The following is a 27,927-nucleotide window of genomic DNA, read 5'->3' as shown; positions in this document are numbered from 1 at the left end:
CAATGATGAATGCGACCCTTCCACCACAATATCGTCCGCAACAACAACAACAACAAGAAGAAGAAGAAGAAGAAGAAGAAGACGATGATGATGACGGCCCCGAATCTTAAGTTTTTAAGACTTTGTATTTTTTTTTCAACGAACGACGTTTGTAATAACAATTTCGATTTAATTTATGATTTCTATGCTTGTTTATGATTGATTTCATAATATTTCGAAGTTTAATAAAAATTTATAAATTGTGCAAATATTAAATCTAATGAAATGAAAAAAATGGTATTAGACACGGATTTGCGTCGATTCGTCTCAAATTTTTGAGGCTAGGGTCATTTTTAGCGACGGAAATCGGTGGCAAAAACCGTCGCGCAAATCGGTCTCCGGGATGTCAGAATTAGCGTCGGATTTCCGTTTCAAAAATCGTCGCTAAAATCGGTCTCCAGGGGTCAAGATTAGCGACGGATTTCCGTCGCCATGGCGTCGCAAAAAATCCGTCTCCTTCTTCCACATTTGGCGACGGCATTCCGTCGCAAAATCCGTCTTAAAAATAGCGACGGATCTCCATTCCGTCGCAAAGTTCGTTTAGCGACTACATGCATAGCGACGGACTCTTTGCGACGGAAGTCCGTCGCAAAACGAAGTTAGCGACGGAAGTGGAGATATTAGCGACGGAATTATCCGTCGTTAATCTCCTGTATCCTAGTAGTGGTCGCTGTCGTCGCGACCTAAGGACAATCAACGATCCTACATAACTGCAGGTTTTTGAACTGGTTATGGGTCATCATCATCATGCTTGATTCCTTTCCATGTATGCTGCCATGATGAACGAATGTCAATAGTTTAAATCTGGATTATTTAAACCAATAAGATGTTTAATTGTACTCCTCCTTCATCAATCATCTGTCATCATGTTATTTGTGATTATGGTCTCAAAAGTAAATGTAGAGAAGAAAGTTTTGACCCCAGCTCCACCTAAACATGTGAGATAACTCTATTGTGAGAACTCTATTATTACACAATGTTATTGTAACATGCAATTGTGAATCCATGTGTGTAGTTCTGATTACAGTATCATTGAAGTGAAATATATGTCCTCTAATATATACTAGTATAAATGTCTAATAATGTACTACATACACCGAAAGCATATTTAGGTACCTTTTTCTCTTTTTTCCCTTGTAATGGATTAAGAAACTGAATAAAAAGAGAAGTGGCGTGGAAGTTCATAATGCTATACAGTTACTTATAAGATGCGAATGAAACCATAGAAAGTTTTTCGGAATATAAAAAAGCAGTCACTGGTAAAATATATCGGCAGACCCCACACCGCATTTTCTTTATAAAGCTCACCTAATCGAAAAACAATTAATATATTATGATTAATTAAATTATTAAAATTTATATTCCAATCTATAATATTAAAAACAAATTAGTTTGGAGTTTTTCAGGTGAATTTAGTACTAAAAGTGCTATTGAATTAACAAGGAATTCTACTACTAACACAAATTCCACCATTTTCAATATATTATGGAATCTTAATATCCCGTCAAAATAAAAAAAAAACTTATGGAAAGCGTTATCAGATTACTTACCAATTACGGAACGACTTAATAGATATTTCAATCGTGTTCCCAATTATTGTACTAATTGTAATGACCCATTAGAAACAATATCACATTTCTTTTTTTATTGCCCAGTAACCATTTCCATGTTTAAAATTATGGAACAAAGAACTAGCAAAAAAATTAAATTTCATCAATACAAATAACTTCATACATGATTTTAATCATTTTGTTAATAATAATATAAATATTGACCTTGTTTTATTTCTTTGGTATGAACTATGGCTAGACAGGAATAGAAAAATATTTAGATCAAATAACAATTCTAACAAAATCCCAATTGCATTTATTTATTATCATTCATGAATAGCAACAAGACTTTTTGACTCTACAAAGAAAGATAAAACAAATGTTACTCAAAATTTTAATAGTCATCAACTTCCAAAAAAAGAAAAAAACAGGGGCGTTTGGAAGCATCCTGCTCAAAATTGGATTAAGTTAAATTTTGACGCGTCTTATTATGTCTATGGTGACTCATACATTGGTATCGTTACTCGAAATCATAGAGGGCAAATAATTAACATAATCCATAAGAGAATAAATGTATCTTCGGCAATACAAGGCGAAGCATTAACAACTCTTGAAGCGTTAAAAATCGCAAAATCTCTGAATAACAAAAAGATTATCCTCGAAGGTGATAACTTAACCGTAGTCAATGCAATTTGAAACATTTGGCAGGTACCCTGAGCATCCAAACCATTATAGAGGAAGTCAATTTTACAATCCAAGAGTTCGAGGAAGTCAAAATATACCATTACCACAGAGAGAACAACAAAGCAGCTGATGTTTTAGCTTCAAAAGAGATGGAAACAATAGATTTAGATTATTTTCTGTATATTTGTAACATTTGTAACATACCTGATTAAGATATCAGGACTTTGCGAGAAAGGTTGCATCTGTCGCAGCCTTTGCTCCTTAGTTGTTTTTTTTAAGTTTGTAAGCGTTATTAGATCTAATAACGCGGGATTGCCTCCTGATTAGGGAGGATCCCTTTGTTGACCTTCATTAAAAAAAGAAAAGAAAGAAAAACAAATCTACATTTTAGAGGATTAATTAGGTCTGTTTCAAATATCAATCGTATATGGACTATTATTATTATTATTATTATTATCATCATCATTATCATTATTATTATCATTATTATTATTATTATTAGTAGTAGTAGTAGTATTACTGCTACTACTAGTTCTTTCTGTCTCTGCTTCGCACGGACCGATTAGCATTATTTTCCATCATTTTAAGTTCAATTATGTGTTATTGTTTTTTTGAATCGTCTTCTTTTTACTAACCACTTCTTATGTCCCTTAACTTTTGTTGTTCGGTTTACGTACTCTTTTAATTGGTATGTGTACTTTTTTGGGTTTTTTGGGTGAGTTTCACTTCTTTTTTTTTAGTATTCATTTACATAATCCTTTGTAAGTGAGTGTGTACTGTAACGAAACTAAAACATGTACTTTTGTTTGTTTTTCTATTGGAGTCTTCCATTACAAAAAACTTTGTCCGTGAGACTGCGCTTTAGCCGAAAATAAATCATGTAAACATACCTTTCCTGCATTTTGTTCTTTCATAGCATTTTCCACCTTGAAACTCTCATAATTTCCATAATGTAATATGAATGTGAATTTATCGCAAACACATGTGTTGTCCCTATTAAGTTCAAGCACTCTTTTGGTATGCCGTCCTCTTCGTCCTTCTCCTGCATAAATAATGTGCTATGCTAATATATTTAAACCAAGTGCATATGCTAATCCAAATTATTTTATTTTATTTTTGAGGGGGCCGGGGGGGGGGGGGGGGGGGGGATCCTCTGCTCTATTGTAATTCAAAATACTATTTATGATAGATATGCATCAAATTTGTACCAATATATTACATCTCCCTCAATTTATTTAATTACCTTCCATAGCTCGACTGTTCCTAGGGGCTTCACTTCCACCAGATCATCCGCAAAGATTTTTATCGCCAAAGTTGTTTGACCATCTACTGCATCCATCTCCACCATGTCCCTATTTTGTAAAGATATTATGTGTTAAACCCTTTTATTATTGTTTTGTTTCTTGTTATATATATACCTCGTGATGGGTATGTCAGAGAAGTTGTCGGTCCTCCGCTCTATTGTAATTCAAAATACTATTTATGATAGATATGCATCAAATTTGTACCAATATATTACATCTCCCTCAACTTATTTAATTATCTTTCACATCTCGACTGTTTCTATGGGCTTCCCTTCCACCAGATCATCAACAAAGATTTTTATGGCCAAAGTTGTTTGACCATCTATTGCATCCATCTCCACCATGTCCCTATTTTGTAAAGATATTATGTGTTAAACATTTTTATTATTGTTTCGTTTGTTGTTATATAAATACCTCGTGATGGCCATGTCGGAGAGCATGTCACGTCTCCCACACCAATATAATCCAGCCACTTCCTGTAGGTTATTTTGGGGTTTGCACACCCCACACCAGTTTTATTCCTTGACACGCACATCTACTATATATCTTTACCTTGCATTTCATTGCAACTGAATGATGTAAACGCTAGAGTTAGATAGCCGTTTTTATAGTGGATTAGTGTGTGATGAACATTCTATCTCTTTTTTTATACACATACCGCTTTGTTGCTTCTTTCCAACCTTCGTCCAAGTTCTAATACTTAGTATCCCTTGCCGCTTAGAATCCCAATGATTGGTTCACGGTAAAACAAAATGTTGGAAAATTGGACGGCTCTTACTATGTGGAAAAAAGAAGGGATAACGACTATTGAACAATATATGCATAATAGCAAGTGTGTGGGTGTTGGAATTCATAATGAACTTTAACAAATACTGCACATATATTTATAAAAATTCAGCATCATTTAACAACTGTCATGGATTAACAACTACTACATATTTACATAGAAAAATTAAGCAAGTCTAAGTACAACTTTAACAACTATTGCATATCTATTTAAAAAAAAATCAGCATCATTTGAGTGGACTAACAACTAAACTACCAACATGGAATCAACTCATAAATTACACAAGAAATATTTTTCAACAACCTTGCTCACGCAAATTAGTAGATAATGATATACGCTAAACACTTCAAATGAATTAACATCTAATTGTGCAAATGGATGAACATACAGAAGAGGAGTAACAATACTCCACACACGTGAGCCCAACACAAATGCTATAATTGCATTTACAAACGGTATCAAAAGAAAAATCAAACAATGGCAATTATATGATAATGTAGTAGTACATGTTCTATTAAAACTATTCTAAGGGCGAAGTAGTATCAATATTTTTTTTCCCACTTGTACGACTAAATGTAAAGTCCAAATTTAGCATCTGTAGTAAATGAAGTAGAAACTAATAAGCTTTGATATAGAACAAAAATAAACAAACACCTGGTGGTCATTGAGGGCGAACCCGGGTGCGATGTCCCATTGGGGTTCTTCGCATCCCAAGAACTTCAAATCATCGCCTTAATAGGGTTGTCTGTTCCCGGAACCAAGTCTCTAAATGGACGGTACACTGGTTCGGGTTGCACAACTACATCAATCCACCTCTTCAACTTCATGTTCTTCTAAGAGCTTACAACAGTGGTAGCAACAATCAAGCCTATAGCTGCGTGGAAAGCCATATCATCAGCGATTGAATTAGTCAATTAAGACAACGATGAGTTGGAAGTCATATCTATTGGATCATATACAGTAGAAAATAAAGGAATGGTTTATGTAAAGATGTGACCTTATATGTATAGCATGGTCGGGAGATGATTTTTGGGTCTTCAATCTTTAATAACGCAATAAATTCGCTGAATAGAAATGCCTCCCCGAAAGATAATTTTATGGTCTTCAATGACGCAATCAATTCGCTCAATAGAAACTCCTTCCCAGATCGAGTGCATTTTAGCGTCTGTATGAATTCGAAGGCTAATCAATGAATGCATCATTCATTTAAGGAGAGTTTATGAGGAGTGTTTAAATCCCTAGTTATGGAAGCCTTGACTATCTTGATCCAACCCAAATACTATGGCTTTTTTCTAGTCCAATAAAACATAGCATTTAATGATTTGAAAACAGGCCAACTTTTATATATATATAATTTATTATTATTATTATAAAAAATATTGATGAATTTAGAAAGTTGAATGAGAGCTTGATAACTAATTAGACTCCAACACGTGTACTTAAAGTAAAACACAAGATATGGTTATGAACAATCAGCTTAGTTTTGGTATCGATCTGGTTCCAATCCGTTTATAATTTACAAACGTATGGACTGTATATTTGTCCACAATTCACTTAGTCTTTTCTTTCATAAAATCAAGGTAGTTCGTAAATTTTCAGTACATCAATCATTGTTGCATTATCCTCCAATTGGGTATCCGTGAGGCGTTTCATTCTTACCCCTTCAGGTTCAAAAATGCATGGATCGAATACCCTTCTTATAGAGCATTAGTGGACAAAACATGGTTGTATAATTTTCACGGATCTAGTCATATGTATACTCTCTATATGCATCATTGGTTTCTAAAACAACTTTCAAAAAACTGGACTCAAAGAAATACTCTTAACATTCAAAATCAACTCTCAAAAGTTAAAAGAAAAATGGTTGATCTTCAATCCCAATGTGATTAGTTCCCCTATGGTCTAGATATTTAGCTTCTTTACCAAGATCACACCCTCAAGTGCAATCTTCTCCTACATAATTATTGGAAACAACGAGCAACACAACACTATGCTCTTCATGACGATAAAAATACGAAATACTTTCATAACTGTGCTAAGATTAGAAAATACAAAGAAAATATTACTCGATTCACCACTCTTGACATATTTCCAATTTCATGACAACGGGATATCTCTGAAGCAATCACGCATGACCTCAAACCTAGATTTATTCTGGCACAACAAATGGCATCCCCTGATGCAAGTTTTTCAATAGTGTCATCACTTATTTCGAATAGTGATGCCATGTTGTTATCACAACCATCTCCATAAGAGATTTATCAAGTTGTTTTCAGTCTCCCAGAAAATAAACGTGTGACCCGGATGGATTCTCGGCTGAATTTTACCAAGCATATTGAAAAATCATTGGCCCGAATGTCATTGCTGCGACTCAGGCAGCATTCCACTCACAAACACTGCTTCAGGACACAAACCAGTCATTCATTACTTTCATTCCTAAGACAGACAATCCTACCAGTATTAACCGCTTCCTTCCAATTAGTTTGTGCTACACTTACATGCAAAATTATTACAAAAATTATAGCCAACCATATTGGACAACTTCTCCCATCACTTATATAATTCACCCATTTCAGGACGCTTTGTCGAGTTGAGAGTTATTCAAGATAATATCCTCATTAGTCATGAAATATCTCATTCATTCCATACAAAGCATAAGGGTCGTCGCGTTTGGATGACCATTAAGCTTGATCTTGAAAATGCTTATGACAAGTTACAATGGTCGTTTATTGAATTAGTCCTACTACGCTTAGGGTTTTATGAAGACTGGATAAATTTGGCAATGACCTGTATCAAATCCGCTTCATTCTCTGTTCTTGTTAATAACATCCCAGGGCCAGTCTTCAAACCATTCTGCGAGCTCCGCCAAGAAGATCCAAGATCCATATCGCTTTATCCTTGTTATGGAATATTTAGCCCGTGATCTTCAAGCGGAAAAACAAAAACAAAACCAAAGAGTCGGAATCAAACTCTCCAATCATGGTATATGCCTCCCTTTCCTCAGATTTGTTGATGACGTTATTATATTTGCTAATGCTTTTGAGCGTAATATGAGATACACTCATGATTTTCTTCAAAAATTTACCAGCCTATTTGGCCTAGCAATAAACTATCATAAAAGTTCTTTCCAGACTTCAGTTAATATTTCCTAGGATAAAAAACAACGCCTCGCATTTATTCTAAATATTCACGTCACAACAACAATGGAAAATACTTAGTAATTCTAATTGTTTCTGGAAAGGTTAAGAATAAATGTTTTGATTATGCAATTACTAAGCTCAAGTAACAACTTTCTTCTTGGAAGGCTAATTCATTACCCCATGCATGTAGGACCATTCTAATCAAATCTAATTTGCTTTCCAAAACTAATTATCTTATGCAAAGTTTTCTACTGCCACTTGGTATTTGTAATAAGATTGACGATATCAACAGAGAATTCTTCTAAACAAGCCTAATTCTTCTGCTCCGCCACTTTTAGCTTGGGATAAAATTTGCACACCCAAACCACTTGGCGACTTAGGATTACATAAGGCCTCTCACCTCAACGGCTCTCTTCAGATGAAGCTTCTCTGGAAAATTATCTCTTCCCCCACAAATATGGGGGTCTGTATTATCATTGAGAAATATCTAGGACACTTCAACATTTTCTCGTACAAAAAGAGAAAGACTCGGTCCTGGCAATTCTCTTGACTACTCCAGTTACGTGACATTTTCCAAACGGGTATGATGTGAATCGTTGGGAATGGATGCTCTATTAACTTTTGAACTGATAATTGAATTCCAGATACTGATATTCGACCCTATTTTAACCCATCCATTCATGATATATCCCTCAAAGTTAGTACTTTTATTACCCCACACATCAGTGGAACCCACTTCGCTTTGCTACTCTCCTTCTAGTTCACATTGTCAACCAGTTACACAAAATATATCCCCTCGTCTAACACTAGTGACCAGCTCATTTGGAAACATTCCTCTTCCGGGATCTTCTCGACAAAAGCTGCTTCCCCCCTAATTACTCGTCTCGCCCCCACTACTTCCAATGGCATTACTGCTATTATTTGGCGTCTTCACACCCCCTCCCCCCAATCCAAACCTTTATTTGGAAAGTTTTATCTGAGTCGACTAAACGACTTAACCGTTTCATAAACACGGTTCCACATCCATGTTCTCTTTCTGGTGCTCCAAGTGAGTATGTCCCTCATATATTTTTTGACTATCCTTTTACTCCGAAAATGATCATTCTCTTCTAGAACAAAATTGGCCACACTTACAACATTACTTGAAATGCAAATTTTCCACAAGATTTTGAACTTTTCTTTCAAAACAACAACAAAGCAGAGCTAATGTATTTTCTTTGGTATAATATTTGGCTATATTGTTGTTAGGTCAAACTAGTATTGCTTTACCTCAGTTCCTCTAGTTTTAATGATAACAAACACTTGCTTTTAACATCTACATTGAGTTTACTCAGTATAGGTACTTGGGAAGTGTATGGAGTGGAGCAGAGCACGGAAAGCAAGTCGCGATGATCAGGAGCAGGTCGCTATGCATGAACTAGAGGTCGCGACTATATACAGAAGGTCGCTTTAATGACAGAGAAGGTCGCGACAATCACAGACAAGTATTTGTCTAATATAAGATGTTGAAAAGTCTAAGCTGTAAAGACTTATCAACGACGAACACTAGTGCCAAGCATAGAAGATAGTCGCTTAAGCCATTGGAAGGTCGCTGCAGACGTTATACCATCAAAGCGACCTCAAGACTATAAAACGAATAGCGCATTGCCTTCGACACTTAGAAGATCGGAAGATACTAGAGCGTGTCTCTCACATTTTAGTAGATTCGCTTAGATACGGAATGATATGAGTATCTAGCACAAACATTATCTTTTAGCATAAGTTTTATCTTTTTCTTTATTATATGTCTTCTATAACTAGAAGATTTAGTTGTTGCAATTCAGTTTAGATATTCGATTTAGTATTAGATTTGATAGACCAGATGTTAGATGGTCTATATATATCGTAGAGATAGCATCTCGTCATGTGTTGACGAAGTGAGACGAAACCAGACATTTGTGAACGTAAAAGAGAGGTTAGTATAGTTGCTTCATAGATCTAGCTTGCTTAGAAGTTTCTTGTGTATGAAACTAGACTGTAACTAGGATTGAAAAGCAATATACAAGTTTGTTTGCAGAACACTGTGTCATTAAGTTTATTTCTGCACATTAAAGATCCTCAAGATCAAACAAAGTTAACTTAAAGACCTCAAGGTCGTTGCCGTCGCGACCTAAGTAAAGATCAACGATCCTACAATTGGTATTAGAGCAGGAACCGTTCTGTAATCAACCATGTCTTCCTCGACTCCAACTCACGGACAAACTCTCAACAAGCCACCTCTACTAAAGGAAGGCGAACTCGACTGGTGGATCGAAATGCACAAGACTTGGATCAAGCAGATGGACGCTCAATGCTAGAACGTCATTGAATTAGGAGATGAAGAAATCCCTGAAGATATCACCAAAAGCGCGATGGACGCTGCCTACTACAGGAAGATCGAAGTTAATGCCAAAGCTCGCCAGATGATCTTCGTCGGCCTACAGCGCCATGATGTTGACAAGGTAAAAAGTCTCCCTACTGCCAAGGAAATCTAGGAAACGATCATATTCATTCACAGAGGAAGTGAAGACATGAAGCACAACAGGAAATTCGTGTTACAACGCGAGTTTCATGCTTTCAGACAACTTGAGAATGAAAGCGTCCTTGATTTCCAGTCGCGATTCTTCGTGCTCACAGATAAGCTAACCGCTGTTGGCCACATCATCCCAGAGTATGAGAAGACACTCGCTGTCATACACGCTATGAGCGACAAATTTGAAATGGCTAGGAGTATAGCCTTAATGTCTGAAGAAACCAAAGCTCTTCCAGTAGCCAAGATTTTCGGGAAGTTCTATGATCAAGAACAAGGCGACAAGCTGAGATCTTTGTCAAGAGGAAGCGACACGAAACAAGTCGCTTTGAAGCTGTCAAAAGTTCTAGACAGGATGGAGAACCAAGACGAAGAAGAAGATGATGATAAAGACGTAGTCTTAATGACCAAGATGGTAAAGCGGTTCTTAAAAAAACAAGAAAAGAACCTTACCCTCCTCATCTGACCCCCAACGCGACCTCAGCAGCTACACCTGCTACAATTGCCAGCAAAAGGGGCATCTAGCAAGAGACTGCACCAATCCAAAGGTTGAGCAATCTGAAAAGATGGCACTCATGACCACTTCTGGATGGGGAGATGATGATGATGATGAAGACTTACATGAAGGGTTCACAGGCTTGTGTCTAATGGCTGGAGAACAAAATTCTGAAGACTCCGAGGTATCAACCTCACTCCCTAATAGCTTCACTAAAAAGATTCACATGCTTGATAAACCTGATTTAATCAATATAATTCTAGGAATAATAGACGAGAGCGAGCGACTGCAAACTGAAAATGATAGCTATGAAAAAGAAATAGAAGATCTTCATGCTGAATGTTTAGATTTATCTACTAGGCTAGCAAATAAAGAGATAGACTTTCAAAAGGCTAAAGAAACAACCTTGTTAACCAAGGAATGCTTGGGCTGCAAAGGTAAAGCGCTTACTAAAGCGTCTACACAAGCACCCACTCCTGTTTCTATGGCAAGCGAAAGCCTACTTGAAACTAATGACCTAATAAAAAGGGTCATCCTTGATGTCGCTGGTATCGCATCCCTAATTGAAAAGCGATCAGTTAATCAAACAGTGTTTGTTAAAGCGAGAGGGCTTGGCTATGAATCTGATGATAATGTTAAATCCTCATCCATGCATGAGAAATTAGCCAAGGAACTCGCTGAAAAGGCTGACGTGTTGGATAAGGCTCTTCAAGCTTGCAAAAGCAAGAATGAGTTCTTAGAAGACAAAGTGAAAGTCTTGGAAAACCCCAAACATAAGTCAAAATGGTATCATGGGGAAAAAGCTCATGCCATGTATGTATCACAAGCCCAAGGGACTCACGAGGTCAAGGGGTGCACCAAAAATGCAAAGCCCTTTAGACCATGACGTGGAAAATATGGGCGAGTGACCTATTACGACCGGTGTAGATACTGTGGTTGCAATGGTCATACAATCTATAACTGTAAGAAGAAACAGGCTTGTGACAACAAGCCTTATGTTTCTCCTTGCAATGATGTTGCTCATGAACATGCATCATCGCGACCTCAGTACCAACACCAGCGACCTTCAAATCATACCAAGCGATATGATAATTATCACCAGCAACATCAGAACATTCATCAGACACATCAAACTCAAGAAAATCAACATGCTAAACCTAGACCAAAGAGAAAACAAAATGCTAGGATCAACTCTAATCATAATGAATATAAAAGTATGCTTTGCTCGTTTTTCTCTACTTGCTCTATTATCTTGCCTAGTTATAACTTAGTTCCTTTCGCTTAGGCATCTCATCATCATTCATCTAGAGAGTAGATCATGATAGCCGCCTTAGTTCCCTAATCATATATATGCATGATTTTTTCAATGATGTCAAAAGGGGGAATAGACCTGGCATACCGGTTGCTTAAGTCAGGGGGAACTATTACCATAAGAAGCGACCTATGGAAACACAAAACGAGACTTGATCAAGGTAAAGTGTTACTTATCACTGCTTCTCTAAACATGTTCATACATTAGAAGATTCAATAGTCTTTTAAACATGTTGCCTTAAATATATGCCATGTCTTATATAGTTTGTCATCATTAAAAGGGGAAAATTGTTAGGTCAAGCTAGTATTGCTTTACCTCAGTTTCTCTAGTTTTAATGATAACAAACACTTGCTTTTAATATCTACATTGAGTTTACTCAGTATAGGTACTTGGGAAGCGTATGGAGTCGAGTAGAGCACGGAAAGCAAGTCGCGATGATCAGGAGCAGGTCGCTATGCATGAATTAGAGGTCGCGACTATATACAGAAGGTCGCTTTAATGACAGAGAAGGTCGCGACAATCACAGACAAGTATTTGTCTAATATAAGATGTTGAAAAGTCTAAGCTGTAAAGACTTATCAACGACAAACACTAGTGCCAAGCATAGAAGATAGTCGCTTAAGCCATTGGAAGGTCGCTGCAGACGTTATACCATCAAAGCGACCTCAAGACTATAAAACGAATAGCGCATTGCCTTCGGCACTTAGAAGATCGGAAGATACTAGAGCGTGTCTCTCACGTTTTAGTAGATTCGCTTAGATGCGGAATGATATGAGTATCTAGCACAAACATTATCTTTTAGCATAAGTTTTATCTTTTTCTTTATTATATATCTTCTATAACTAGAAGATTTAGTTGTTGCAATTCAGTTTAGATATTCGATTTAGTATTAGATTTGATAGACCAGATGTTAGATGGTCTATATATATCGTAGAGATAGCATCTCGTCATGTGTTGACGAAGTGAGACGAAACCAGGCATTTGTGAACGTAAAAGAGAGGTTAGTATAGTTGCTTCATAGATCTAGCTTGCTTAGAAGTTTCTTGTGTATGAAACTAGACTGCAACTAGGATTGAAAAGCAATGTACAAGTTTGTTTGCAGAACACTGTGTCATTAATTTTATTTCCGCACATTAAAGATCCTCAAGATCAAACAAAGTTAACTTAAATACCTCAAGGTCGTTGCTGTCGCGACCTAAGTAAAGATCAACGATCCTACAATTGTAATAAAAAAATCTGTACAAATGCTTGCCATGCTCACCTTCAATCGGATATGGCATTCTTCCAATATTCTAACTGGATTGTATCGCTCATGAATGACACCAATTCTCACCCAACCCAGTCTAATCGTCGCACAAAATGCAATCACATTAGGTGGCGGAAGCCACCTCCTGGTTGGATAAAAATAAACTTCGACGCGTCGGTTTCTCCGCAAGGCAATGCTTTTGGCGCCTTTTTAGTTCAGGATTCGGATGGAAATTTTTTATTACTTAACCATCATACCATACACATTACAAATTCACTTCGTGCAGAGGCCTTAGCCGCTCTTCATGATGTCAAGAAGACCGCAAAACTATACCACTCTAATATTATTCTCGTAGGTGATAACCTCTCCCTCATCAATGCTATTAAGTAGGTATGATATGCGCGCTGGCAAATCTCTACTATTGTTATTTGTCAAGGATATCCGCTCCATTCTCTCGACTTTTGCAAGTACTTAGACCATCCACTGGTACCGGGAACTAACAAGGCCGTTGATCTGCTCGCTTCTGCAACGACTTCAATGCAAGACATCCTTTACACTCAAGCTCATCTTTGCGACATAACTGATCTCAGTTACCTGACATGCTTATCAGGATGACGGGTGGCAGCTTCGTGAGGTTGTCGGGTGTTGCTCATCATATTTTTCTCAGTTTTGTAGCATCATCCGCTGTGATGATGCAACGTAGTCCCCTCCTTCAAGGGGGACCTCAGTGTTAGCCATGTATAAAAAAATAATCAGCGTAATTTTGGTCAGAAAGTCGAGAGTGTCACCCCCTCGTTTCCCAAAAGTGGAGAAAGCGAAAACAATATAACTATATCCATTGTAAATGCATTTGGATTCGTACTTCTTCTTCTTAACAATAACATTAGAAGCAACAAGTCTAGAGACAAAACGTAAGTGAAAGGAAATACCGATGACATTTAGACATACATTAATAATAGGTGAAAACATAAGCATGCTGAAGATCTTTCCCTTCCTCAAATACGAACTCAAGGGACACCGTCTTCTGCACAACAACACTAGCTTACTTCTAAATACCGCTCAACACATCTCAAACCAATGTTTAAATTTAAGGCCAATATCATTACTGCATTGCATAACATGGTCAACACAATCTTTGATTTTGACAGAGCAACAATGACATGTAAAATCAACAATGGGGGTAGACTTTTTTCGAGCACTACCTACTCTAACTCTATTATCAAAGTATACCTAAGTCGATTTTTTCATAAAGAGAGACTGTTACAGTACGACAAAGGTAAGAGAATATTAACTTATTAAAATATCTGAAAGTTTCTTTTTTTTTTTTGAATCCGATTAATACGGATCAGAGATGTCATAAGCCAAGGTCGAATTTACGACATGTGAGAAGGGAGAGTTACCCTTCGCATCTCACTAACACAAAATTGACTAAGTATTTCTAAAGATTAAAATCTCATGTTAACTAATTTACTACAATTATATTTAAGATGCTAACTTATAAATCTAAATAGTGTGAATTTTAAGAAGCAATATTAAAATTAGCGTGGGTATAATCTAGGAGATTTTGTCCAAAACTTATTGAATGACTACCAACTACAATTATGCTGCTTATTAGTATATAGAACTCAGTTGGCAAATCATTATTTTCAACATACTTCACTGATGTGCACCCTAAACCTTATACAAAAACAAATAGAAGTTGATCTTACTACTTTGCTCTAAAATTTCAAATCTGAGTAACCTTGCCAAAACATTTGATCACCAACCAGAATATGTATAGAAATTGAGGGTTAATCAAAGAAGGTTGTCTAAAATTGGAGGCGTAATTAGTAATAATGTAAAGTGGTTAATAATGGAAACGCAGAAAAATCGAAGGTGGAAGACTAGATGGGAAAAAGAGAAGAGCTTTACTAAAAATCCATACACTCCTCCCTACTTTCTTTTCTTTGTGGATGGTGTGTGGCTCATCGTGGCTTTATTATATTCCTACTCCAACCCTAAATCTCATTCTCCATGATTGCAACGGACCAATCAATCAAACCTCATTCACACACCATTTCATGTGATTTCACTTCATCTGTTTACGTTTCATTCATGTAATCCATTACCAGATTCAGGTACCGGATTTGTTGCCTCGCCGTCTAATCGGTTCTTTGATGTACTCACCGACTCCGGCGACTTATATCCGTTTCTGCATTCAATTTGGCCCGTTCCTGGATTCGGTAAATCTCTCTTTCTATTCTTTTAATGCTGGTGCCTTTATCTGATTTCGATTTCGGTATCACCAGTAAATAAGGAAGGCAAATGCGTACTTGCTGATACGCGTATCCTTTTTCATACCATTTAGGGTTCATAAAAAATCGGACGGAGATTATATTTTTTTTATTCTTCTGGGGCTTTGGGTGCAAAGCTTGGATTTGCATTTCAATTCATTGTCCTGTGATTATGTATATATAGCTTGACTTGTCTGATTACGGAACTATTTCTCTTCTTGTTATCCTTTGAAAAAGTTCTTAATATCTTTAGCACACATTGTCTCTTGTTTGCTGATGAATGCTCATCAACTTTTACCAGGAGGGCTGATTTCTGAATCCTTGATTTGAAAGAGCTGTCACTGGATCAATTAATGTGGAATCATTCCCAAGATGATTTGCTGAATACTGTTTGTTCATATTAGGCTAAAAGTATCATTAAAAGAAATGATTCCTGAGAGACGTTCTGAGGTAGGATCACTTCCACAAGAATTCGAGTCTCTGAGCGTTTCGAAACGCCTAGTTAGAAGTATGAGTCAGAATCTGAGGAAGAAAAGCTATAAAAGTGAAGGAAGTGAAGATGATACAGGAAAGGGGAACTCTTCAATTTGCCTTGCTATGTATGCAAAAGGGAGTTGCAAAGTAGGAGTGGATACAGGAGACAATTTTGGATGTCGCAAGAGTCACAGATCAAATCAATCTGAAGACAGGAAGAAATTCAAACATTTGTGTGGATCTAGATTTAGTGGAGTCGATTGTTTTTCTTATTCAAGAAAGGACAGGTTATGCAAGAGGAATAATAACAATAGAAGGGATTTGGATCTTGATATTATAACACAGAGGCAGACTGGGATAAATACTTCACTTCCAGATGACATTTTAGAAATGTGTTTCATGAGGCTACCATTGACAAGTCTTATGAATGCAAGACTTGTGTGTAAGAAGTGGAACTACATAACTTCAACTCCTAGATTTATGCAGATGAGGAAGGAAGGCTCATATCAAACTCCATTGTTGTTCTTGTTTGGTGCTGTTAAAGACGGGTATTGCTCTGGAGAGATACATGCATTTGATGTAGCCCTTAATAAATGGAATAGACTGAATGCTGAATTTCTCAGAGGAAGGTTTTTGTTCTCGGTTGCCAGTATATGGGACGAAATTCTGATTGTTGGAGGATGTACCAGCTTGAGTAGCTATGGGAAGTTGGATAGAGGTGCATTCAAAACACATAAAAGCGTTATGATATTCAGCCCTTATAATAAAACATGGCGTAAAGCAGCACCGATGAAATACTCAAGATCAAGCCCTGTTATTGGAGTTACAGAGGTTAATGCTGATTTCTCATTTTCTCATCCTCAGCTAAATCTGCAAGATAGACGCTTACCCAGATCCCGGTTTAGTGGTGTATCAGAAGTTTACGAAGATCCACACAGAATCTCAGTCAGACGACACCTCAGCAATGGAGTTGATATAAATGACAGCTCAGCAATGATGCCATCTAAAAAGCAATGCAGATCATCTATTAGACAAAAAACCGATTCTAAGAGATACGTGCTGATATCTGTAGGAGGGCGTGGATCATGGGACGAGCATCTAGATACTGGAGAAATTTACGATTCTGCCACCAACAAATGGCATGAAATCCAGAAACTTTCTTCCGATTTCGGTGTTATTTCTTCCGGGGTTTTCTGCAGAAGTATATTCTTTGTTTACTCAGAGAACAACAAGCTTGCTGGATATGACATAGAAAGAGGCTACTGGTTTGTGATTCAGACATCTCCTCCACCTCCTCGAATATGTGAATACTGTCCAAAAATGGTGTCCAGTAATGGCAGACTGTTCATGGTTTCAGTTTCTTGGTGTGAAGGAGATGGTGAAATAGGGAGAAGAAACAAAGCAATAAGAAAGCTATGGGAGCTTGATCTTGTTTATCTTACTTGGACTGAGATTTCTACACATCCTGATGCTCCAATGGACTGGAACGCCGTGTTTGTTGCTGACAAGGGTCTTATATTTGGAGTTGAGATGTTCAAAATATTTGGTCAGGTTTTGGATTTTTTCACTGTTTATGATGTGTCGAGAAAGGGGATAAGGTGGAAGCATGTTTCGAGGAATCGGGTGGCTCACGAGCTTGATGCTAGTTCGTGCATGACGAAAACAATGGCAGTGTTGCATCTCTGATTGTGTGATTTGTTACAAATTGAGGAAACTGTTGTACTTTAATTTCTCTTTACTGTGCTGTTGATAGTATGAATCTTTACTGTGCTGCTAGGTTTTGTTCTTTCTCTGCCAAATTGTGTTGCCTGACGGATGAAGTCAGGAGGAGAAAGAACAAGAGGCTAGTTGTAAACCTCTTTCCTTGTAATTTTTCATACAATGTTAACAGGAGTCTTAGAACTCAGAGCAGAGCAAATAACTTATGTGATGTGTGTGATCATTTGTAAATTAGAGGAAGAAGATCCAAGATTCCAAGTTATTTCGTCGACTGCTCCTTGCTCTGCTAGTACATTGAGATACTTTACATCAATGTCTTCTATATTTAGTAATCTGAATCATTACATTTGATAATGTAATACTCCCTCCGTTCCAATATATAAGACTCATTCTTACATGCACATTTGCTGATGCGTGTTTTGTATTGTTAATATCTCTAAATGTGTATTATTATAAATTATAAAATTTTGATATGATTAAAGTACTCATCGAGACGAATTAAACAAGATCTCACATGACTATATTTTTCCTTATACATTAACAAAAATCGAGAAAATTAACTTCGACAATGAATAGTGCACATATAACAATGAGCCTTATATTTTGGGACGGAGGGAGTATCATTCAAAACCAGTTTTGTTATTAATATCCACGTTGGTTCCTTTTGGTGGTTTTTTAGTATTATTTTATTATAAGGTTTTTAGCAATCTGTACCTTTTGTTAAAAAAATCAAAGGCTTGTTTTTTTACTTCCAAACCTTTAAAAAATCAAGTTTTTGATTGAAATATCAATATACAACGCAATTTCGTACACAGTGGTTTGATGAACTTATTTTATGCCCCTATTATATACGGACCATTTTAACGTTTTTTCACATGTTGCGTTTATTTGTCTGTCGCTTGTATTAATATAAAAATTTACACTTAGTTAAAGTTAGTTTTTTAATGAATTTTTAAGTAATTTAGTTTGTTTTATGCTCGTGCTATACACGGAGTATTTTAACAATTTTTTTTAATAAATTTAGTTTTTTTTCAAAGAAAGGTTTTAGAAACACAATTGCCTTTGTGTTTCGGAAAGTGCATTAACACATTAGTGGGAAAATAAACTTTTATTTGATGTTTTGGAAACACAATTACTATTCAAAGTATATTTTATAATTAAATACTTGATAGGTAAATAAATATATAGTTAAAAAATGGACTAAAAACTGATTTAAAAACCGGTTTAAAAACCATGAATGTAGAGAAAAAGTAAACTGGGTTTTTAAAGTAGGAAGAATGAATAAAAAACTAAGAAACCGCACCAATGCGGATGCTCTAAACATGACAAATAGACCTGCTCAAAGGCGGGCAAACCCGTCTAGCCCACCCTAACATATGAGCGGGTTTGGACAATGGTTTTCTCCCATCCGGGCCAGGCCTGAACCGCCCATATTAAAATGGGATGGACACAGTTTTAGCAAATGTCCCAGCAAGCAGGTCCGGCCCGCCTATATTATTTTTCATAATAAAAATATATATATATACTTACACTATACAATAATTGTCAGTAAATATATCACACATAGTAATAAGTAGAGTAAATACATCATAATTCATTAAGAATTTTTTCAAGTATATCATCTCTTAATAAACACATCAAATAACTCACTTTTCAACACTATATCTATACTTGACAAATTTCTAGTTCGTTGTCTTATAAGCTTTCTTTTTCTTAATTTGTAGTTTAGATAAAAACATGAAAATATTTTGTAGATACAAGTAAAACGGGCAGCCCGTTGGACAGCCGATCGTCAAAGTGGACATGTATAGACATAGAAATTATCTCAACTAATATGGACGGATTTGGTCCGGACCACGTCAATGGATAAATATTTTTTTTGACCCGGCCCGCGTCCATCCCAAACCCGCCCATAAACCGATCTAACGACAAAATGAGCAGAAAATGGTATAGAACGTTAAAAAATATACTCTCCAACCCGAAATCGAACTCGTGCTACATTTGCCATACGAAAACAAATACGACAGGCAAGCAATCCATCATCGAATTCAGAACAAACAAAATCCATCATATCCCACAACCCCAAATTTGCACATGTATAACAAACTAAAGAGCACAAAACACTGTCGAGATGAACTAAAACGAACTCCAACTATCAGAGTTTTTCTTAGGGGTTTTACTCTCCGACGAAACCTGAAACGGGCCCGAAGATCCAAACGGGTCAGCGTCATCAAAAGAGGTGAAGCCCCGGGCATGCTCATTGCCCACAGAGCTGCTCATGGAATCAAACCTACCAAAGGCATCTCCGCGGCTACTATTCATGGAATCAACCTGGAGAAAGTATCACGCGGAGGGGAGAAGTGGGAGTCTTGATTAATGAAGGAATCAAATCCAGAATAATTGTTGCTGTTGAAGAAACTGTCCCCTGCGTCGCTGTACCTCGGGGGAGTTGGCTGATCTGGAGAACGGAGTTCCAGGCACTGAGTCTGCAAATATACTGCTTCTGTTGTTGAAGTTGCTGCTGCTTCTTGCATGTGGAGAGCTCAACTCTGTTTTTATGGGACTTAAACCGAACCTGCCTGACTCAAAAACTCCGTCTCTCTCATGGGCTGAGTCCTGATAAACCAGAAACAGGTTTTGCATTTTTTTTATTATATATAATTTTAAAATTAATAATGTTAAGATTATTAACGAATAACACTCCCATGAATCATTCAAATGCTTCACGCTATTCCATAATGTTAAAATTCGATACCTGAACTACAGAAATATTTGTTTGTAGAAGAAAGAAGTTATATCGATATAAAATCTAATACTTTTAATTACTTAATATGAAATTTTAAGCTTGATTAGTTTTAAAGATTAGATATAAAATGATTTTTAAGAATTAAAATCCCTGTTATAGAGAAAATTTACTAAGATAGTATTTCATATAAATACTACTCCCTCCGTCCCCTTATATAAATCCCGTTTCGCGTTTTCTAGATAATTTAAGGAATTGTGAAGAAGAAATTAAATAGGAGAGAGAAAAGTAAAAATTGTAATGATTAGAGGAGAGAGATAGAGAGAAGAAAAAAAAGGGTAATTTAATGAAGAGATATGGTGTGTAAAAGTGTGTTGGGATATGTAAAAGTGTATTGAGAAAGTAAATTTTGGGTTTAAAATTTTTCTAAAAATAGCAAATGGGACTTATATTTTGGGACGCCGAATTAGGAAAGTGGGATCTTTATAAGGGGACGGAGGGAGTAATCAACTGTACTTACTTGTAATATACAATACTCATTTAATATTAAAACATGTTATCGTAATTTACCATAAACAATATCATGTAAGACTACTTTAAAAAAACTAATTTATAAGAATATAGAATTACTTTAAGAATTCTATTTTATGCTTATTCTAAAAAATATGTGTGATGTAACTTGTTTGCTTATGTGATAACAAGCTATAGATATAGAATTTAAAACGTAAACAATATATGTTATTAATATGATACAAAAATAGTTATATATTGTATTTCAAGGATCATCTTCATATGTGAAAATAACAGATCTTTAATATTTTTAGTTGTTTTCTTAAATTAATTTTAAAAATAGGTTAGTAGGCCAATTTATTTACTTTTATGATCTAAATTGATGAGAAAATGGTCCCGAATAAACTTACCAATTCAAATTTTAAATTTTTTTTAACAAATAAATGATTTCGGTAGTATCTTACGATTCTAACGATTTTTTACGATTCTATTGTGATTCTACCACATACGACTATATCAATGTCATTTGGATCATTTTGCATCGTAGAATAGTACAATTCTACGAATTGAATCGCGATTTTAACAACATTGCAATTTACACTGATTTACGGTCTACCTGATGATATTATGAATATTTCCTACCGAAATCCAACTCTGCCGGGAATAAATTTTCGCCGCAGATATTTTAGTCCCCAATGACTACAATTCCTAGATTTGCCACTGAGGACATGCTTCATATCGGGAAATGATAGTTAGCTGTAGAGTTTTTTAAGAAAATCTATCCAGACATCAGCACAAAATTTTGAGCTAGAGCATCGGGCTCTTCGGAGGGTTTATCCTCCTACTAAGATTTACCAAATGTTTTTATCTGGACAATCTGATTTAGTGACTTTGCGTGTTTTGGTGTTATATCTGTGTTACTGTTCTACATTCTGCTTCCTGATATTTATTCTCTATCGTAATAAACAAGGGAACTAGACATGAATAAGATTACCTTTGAATTAGGATTGAAACCCCAGACAGAATCCACGTCATCATTACCGTCAAATGTGCCCCATCCTTGATCGTCAAAGCCTCTACAAGAGGGAGAGAGGAGTCAGGATATATTTTAGTGTTGAGAATTTAAGGAGCTATGGAATAAATGATACCGGTGGAAGTCACTATCTGCTTCAGAAGTCCTGGCAAAAACATCTGAAAATTCTGAAGCTGTATGCGCTGGACTGCCATGTGGACTTCTAACTGAACCATCCTCACTGTGTGGGTATCCAGATTCGCTGTCAAATACCTGTTCACTTCGACTAGAGTATTTCTCCGACTTCACATCAGCATTTGACATTGAATCCTGACTAAATCCATCATCAACTGGATACATGTCATCCAGAAATGATGATTTTGATTCAGTTGTTCCGTTTTGAGCATCAGCTTTTAGATCTTTGTCAAATACAAGCCCTGCAAATCAGAGTTTTTTAGGAATAATAAAAAAAATAGTGTATATCTAAGGAAAATAAGAGTTTAAGAAGGTTGCTAAACCTTCATCTTCAAACTTGTCCCATTCTTCATCCCAGACAGCAGCTCCCTCAGGGATCCCGGGTTGCCAGCCTTCATAAAATCAATCAAGCAATTAATTTTTCAAACAAAACATGTAAATTAAGTTGATGATTAGAAATATTGACCTTGGGGCAGTTCAATCATTGCAGCTGACTTGATTTCTATCCCATGTTTTTTACAGCGTTCAGCAAGAGCTTTCATGAGCTCCTCAAGCTCAGACTGTGTACGATCAGCACGCACCTGAAGGATACCGTCTGCGCTTCCACCTTGTTCCATATTTATAATCGCTTGCTGCAACTCTGTTTTTCGTTCCTGCATATTAACAAAGTAGAATGAAATGGTGAAAAGAGTATCCAGAAAAAGGCCAGCCATTCAAATAATAACATTTGATTTGACATGCAAACTATGTATCATATAACATTCTCTCTCAGAAATTATAGAAGACAACTAACCAAAAATAATAACATAGAGATTACTTGTATAATTTAAATGAAAGGAAACATTCACAATGATAAGTGTCTCTCTACGAACCATTTCCGGTCAGGAAATCAAGAGAACCAGTACCTGATATTCGCGGAAGGTGGCCTCTTCAATTGTTAACTTTGATGCTAATTCTGCAACTTGCTTGTATTTTTCCTCATATTTCTTACCCGTCATCTCAGCCTAACATGAAGAACATTATTTAATTCTTGATATGAAGTAGTCTTTCAGGATGATTATTAGAAGTACTATAATTACCTCACGCTTGTCTGCCGATGCCCTTTCAATAATCTCATTAAGCCGGTTATCACATCTACTTTTATACAAAACCTGCAGAATATGGTGGTCAGTTGATCACTCCATTGTGAATGTCAAAACATAAAATAAGATGGAGAATTATGAATCGAAAGAGAAAAGATGCAACATAGTATTCTCAACTATTAACACAATTTGAAATCTCAAGTATAACAACGTGAGCTAGTAAATTACTCATTATAGCACTAATTTTTTTTTAAAATCTAAATTTTTTTGGACAGGTGATAGATAATATTTAGTAACCATTGAAAATGTGAAAACTGGACTCAGAGTCAAATGCAATGCAGATTAGAGAGCAGAAAGAATAGTGCATGGTTGGCATCCATCAGAATTAGTCAAAGTTTAGTGTTTTTTTTGGAGATCATCCATATTATTTACAGGATACTACAATGTAACAGATTCTGCGAGCCCAAGTATACCTTGCACTTACTCTTCTGGAAATAGCAAGTACAATTGATAAACAGCTCAGGTGCAAGTGCGCAACCAAACTTGGGATCAGTACCCCATTAGAATAACTTACCTTGACTTTATTTAATTTAGCTAGAAATAAGCAGAATTGTTCTTGTGAAGAGGAACGAAAAACAAACTGAAATTTTCAGAAAGCGGCACCAAAGCTGTATTTTATAGTAAATACTTAAATGAGAAAAAGGTCATTAGTGAAAGTGCCAGGATAGAACTTCTCAGAGATAGATTTTCATATAGAGATTTTCTTTAGCTCAATGTGAAAAGTAGATGATACTCCAAGGGATACTCAGAAAGAGAAGCAACTCACAAGATCCTGCATCTTTGTACGGTAATATTCAAGCTTCTCCCTTGAGTCTAGATATATCTTCTCCACCTTTTCTACCTGGAATGGAAATAGAAATGTTGACTGTACATGACATGTTGATGATACACAAGATAGATGATGTGCAAAATGATATTACTCAGTGCCTTTTTTAAGTATCATACAGGCTACTCAAAGAGAAACAGCAGCAGCTGGCCATGAATAGGAAAGTCATTCATAGAAAATATTCTAACACGAAGAAGATGTCATTCCTTGTTTTGCATAGAGCAAGAAACCACAAGTACATGAAGAAAAAAGGACTGTCAATGTATGTCACATTCATTAGCAACAGGATACCTTCTTTTCTGGCTCCTGAGAGTCTGACTGCTCGGTTTGCTGATCCATGTGGCCATATTGATTTGCTTGGGAGTTTTCCAATGGCGATGACTTCTGATTAAACTGCCTGACCCCTCCTACCTGAGGGGTCGCAACTGGCAATGGTGGCCTTACACCACCAGCTGAAGGCATTTGCTGTGACCCTGGACCTCCTTGTACCTGCCTGAAACCTGCTGTCACTACAAGCAATAAAAACAATATTTTAGCATCTCACCTAGACATAGCTTATTTGATGCAGACTTGCACGTCTGCCAAGTCATGTATACAGCATATGATTTAGTATAAATTCAAAGATTGTTTGGCCACAAGAGTATGTAAGTTTATGAACATACCCGGCGCCACTCCTGAAGCTGCATTGTTGTAATTAGAATTAGGAAGACCTGCCATGCGCATGAGAGTTTCATCAAACATGATACTGTTTGGAAGAGAAGGTGGCAGAGTACGGCCTTCTCTATGACGCTCCATTAGGTAGAGAGCCACGCAGAACTCCCTTAAAGAAAGCATGCTGTCATTATCCTGCTCAGCCAAATCCCATACCTGCTTTAAAACCTCTGGAACATACATCAAAGTTAGTTTGGTAATGGAACAGGACACCAACTAGAGTGCAAGGACAGAAACCTAAGGTGGAAAAAGGCTTCTAATTAGTGGAAAAGGATCAATACAAGGAGGGGAAAAACCTAGAGCAATACATGCAAATTATAGTACATATGCAAATTATAAATCCTCTTTTTATTAGATTCAAAATTCCACACAACATAGAATCTTAGTAGCTGAAGTCTAAGACAGTAAGCATTCCGGCTTAGCGCACTCCAAACTATTAAGCCCCCCTTGCTTTGAAAGCTTTACGATACATGGAGGGAAATTAACCATCAAATTTTTTGCACTAGATTTTGTTATACTGACATTACTTTTGCACTCTCAGTAAGAATATTGGAACCAGGCCACCAACTAGAATATAGAGACAAGACCTAAGGTGGAGAGACCACTACCACTTATCGGTGGAAATGACCATGGAAGACCCAAAGATTTAACCTCAAGGTATCTTGGAATTTATTGTTCACATGTTTACACCTCTTACAAGCTCCTACATGTTCTTATTTTTTCTTAATATGTGAACCTACAGTAATGAATGAATTCGGGTAGTGCATGTACTATAACTCCTTATATGGAATCACATACTGTTTTTTGCACACAAACAAAAAAAATTCAGGATGACACAATAACTAGGTTCTACTTCCAAAATCAATGCATTTGTTATGAAAAAATGAGTGCACAGACGTCATCAAGTTAAACAAAAATATAAAAAAACGATTTAGCATTTAAATGTGTTTCAAGAGGATATGAATTGTACCTCTAGGCAATTTCCAACTAAGGAACAGATTCCTTGCCTGCTCTCCAGTGATTTTTCCATCTCTATCAGTATCAACATCCATGAAAAGTTTGGTATATTTCTGTATGCCAGCAGCTGTCATCTTTGGCCATGGAGCCTGAGACTGACTGGGTGCATTGGCAGCTGAAACAACAACTGATGTAGCTTGAGAAACTGCTTGAGACATATTGAAAGCAGTCTGAGGCTGCTGTGGCTTGTTAACTAAAGTTTGAGACTGCATAAGCTGACTGCCTGCACTCTGCAATGGCTGAACTGAACTCTGAATCCATGAAGACTGTGGAAGAGGAGATGAGGGAACTACAGCTGATGAAACAACTGCAGAGTTTTGCTTGGGCACAAGGGAGGAAAATAGGTCACCTCCAAATGAAGAATTAGAAGCCAACCCATTACTGGATACAGATGCCTTAGAATCTTGAGCAATTGAGTGGGATGGTACTAGTTGTAAATCCTGTGTTTTCGGTAAAGATGAGGAAACAATTGGACTTACCCCTCTATTAGGAGCCTGCGGCGTTGGTCCAGCTGTAAAGCTACCAGCTCTTCCACCAAGCCAATCACTAGAAATGCCTGCATTCGGAAGAACTGAAGTATTTTGAGGAGGACGCGAAGGAGTACTAACAGGTGGAACTTGGGTAACAGTGGGTGGTCTTATTGATGGATTTCCTTGTAAAGGATACTGTAGCTGGCTCATGGAATTGGTAGGAGGTAGAGGTCCTCTAGGGCCAAGGTTGTGCGGTACAGTTGGTGTTGAAGCAGCCATATGTGCTGATGGAGCAAGGGTATTTGATTGAGCAGCAGGAGGAGGTGGAACATTTATTTGTGGAGGAGGGATCTTAGATGAAGCAGGACCATATAGTGCTGCCTTTACAATGTCTGGAGTTAAATCTCTCTTACTTTGAGCTACAGTTATAAGTTTAAGCGCATTGTAGAATTCTGGCCGGCCGAGGAAACCAGTTCGGTTCTGATCAGCATGCATCCATATCTGCAGAGACAATCTGCTTATCAGGATGTTTTGTTCATCTGATAGAGATTAAGAATGTTCTGCTATCCAAGATACAGAAAAGAACTGTCTAATAGTGATTTGACTGCCATTTATATGTCTAATTTTCTGGTGCTGGTATATTGTACAATGTGTGGTGCCTAAACAACCGAAACCAAAGACTGTGTATGTGGTAAGTCTAGTTTAATGGACCAAACAAAATCTACAGACCTAAGCATTGGATTAAGCCAGCAAATGTTTGTGCTCGCAGAGACTAAAGCAACAAATATGATCAATTAAAGTCCGTAAAACGCCCTCAATAGTCCATTCTCACCAGTAAATGTTTGTGCTCGAAGAGACAAAAGCAACAAAGATATATAACTGCGTACTAAGTTGTTACGAACAAGACAAACCTACAAGCATTGGATTAAGCCAGATGCAAATTGAATAAAAGCTACTCAAAACAACATCTACGCCATCAGAACCTACGAAGTGCTGAATTCTCAATATATCAGACAGCAAAGTCGGATAGACTCTTCGATTCGAAGAACAGGGGATCAAAACAGGCAACTGGCTTATGACAGACAGATAAATCAAATGACTCAGATAAGAAAAACGTAAACGGATCTGGGAAGAAGAATACCTGAGCAAGGACCTGCTTGGACAGGCCGGATCCTTGGAAGAAAGAGACAGCTTCAGGTCCACTGATCCGGCCATCTCGATCCAAATCTGCTCTCCTGAAGTACGCGTCAAATTGATCCATCCCCGGACCTTGATTTTGAGCCGCCATTGATTCGTTGATTTCGAAATCAGGCCCCCTCCTTCCCGATTCCGCGAATTGATTAAAAAGACTATATGCACAAAATCATTTCTCACAAACAAAAACTTAACCAGCTAATTTGAAGAAGGAATGGAGAAAGGGGGGTTATGTGAGAATTTTGGGCTCGAGTCAGAGAGTGAAATTGGTGAAGAGGGTGGTTGTCGTTGTCTGGGTAGTTTGTCTCGGTGGCGAATATTACGGCAATCGGTCTGTAATCCGGATGGTAACTCACACAGACACAGTTCTTGCCAATGTTTAGGACCATTCCACTCGGGCTGAGGTATTTTAAAAATAAAATAAAATACTCGTTCACATGGAAATTTAATATTGTGGAAATTCTACTTAGGAATTTTATCAGGACGGCTATATGTGGCGTCAAGTTTTTACTACCTGCCGTAATCGAAAACATGA

The 27,927-nt window shown here is 36.9% G+C and overlaps 2 protein-coding genes across 2 annotated transcripts; one reads left to right on the top strand and one right to left on the bottom strand.

Moving 5' to 3' along the window:
• The first annotated feature begins 15,805 nt into the window (after nt 1-15,805).
• LOC141247950 (uncharacterized) lies at nt 15,806-17,539 on the top strand. The gene has a single exon (XM_073669300.1). It carries the CDS (start codon nt 15,806-15,808, stop codon nt 17,537-17,539), a length of 1,734 nt encoding a protein of 577 aa, XP_073525401.1.
• A 3,332-nt stretch (nt 17,540-20,871) lies between these two features.
• Nucleotides 20,872-27,486, bottom strand: LOC141247949 (uncharacterized). The gene is made up of 13 exons (XM_073669299.1): nt 27,340-27,486; nt 25,682-26,699; nt 24,663-24,881; nt 24,292-24,509; nt 23,941-24,015; nt 23,112-23,183; nt 22,938-23,036; nt 22,499-22,685; nt 22,356-22,424; nt 21,974-22,274; nt 21,820-21,901; nt 21,468-21,556; nt 20,872-20,920 (listed from the first exon to the last, which is right to left on the bottom strand). Exons 1-13 carry the CDS (start codon nt 27,484-27,486, stop codon nt 20,872-20,874), a joined length of 2,625 nt encoding a protein of 874 aa, XP_073525400.1.
• Nucleotides 27,487-27,927: the final 441 nt, after the last annotated feature.

This window comes from Phyllobates terribilis, unplaced genomic scaffold (assembly GCF_046119375.1).
Source record: "Phyllobates terribilis strain yellow unplaced genomic scaffold, ASM4611937v1 Scaffold_3436__1_contigs__length_78826, whole genome shotgun sequence".
NCBI classification, from domain to species: Eukaryota; Metazoa; Chordata; class Amphibia; order Anura; family Dendrobatidae; genus Phyllobates; species Phyllobates terribilis.
Note: the sequence above shows the minus strand (reverse complement) of the source record. Positions and strands in the feature narration are given on the sequence as shown.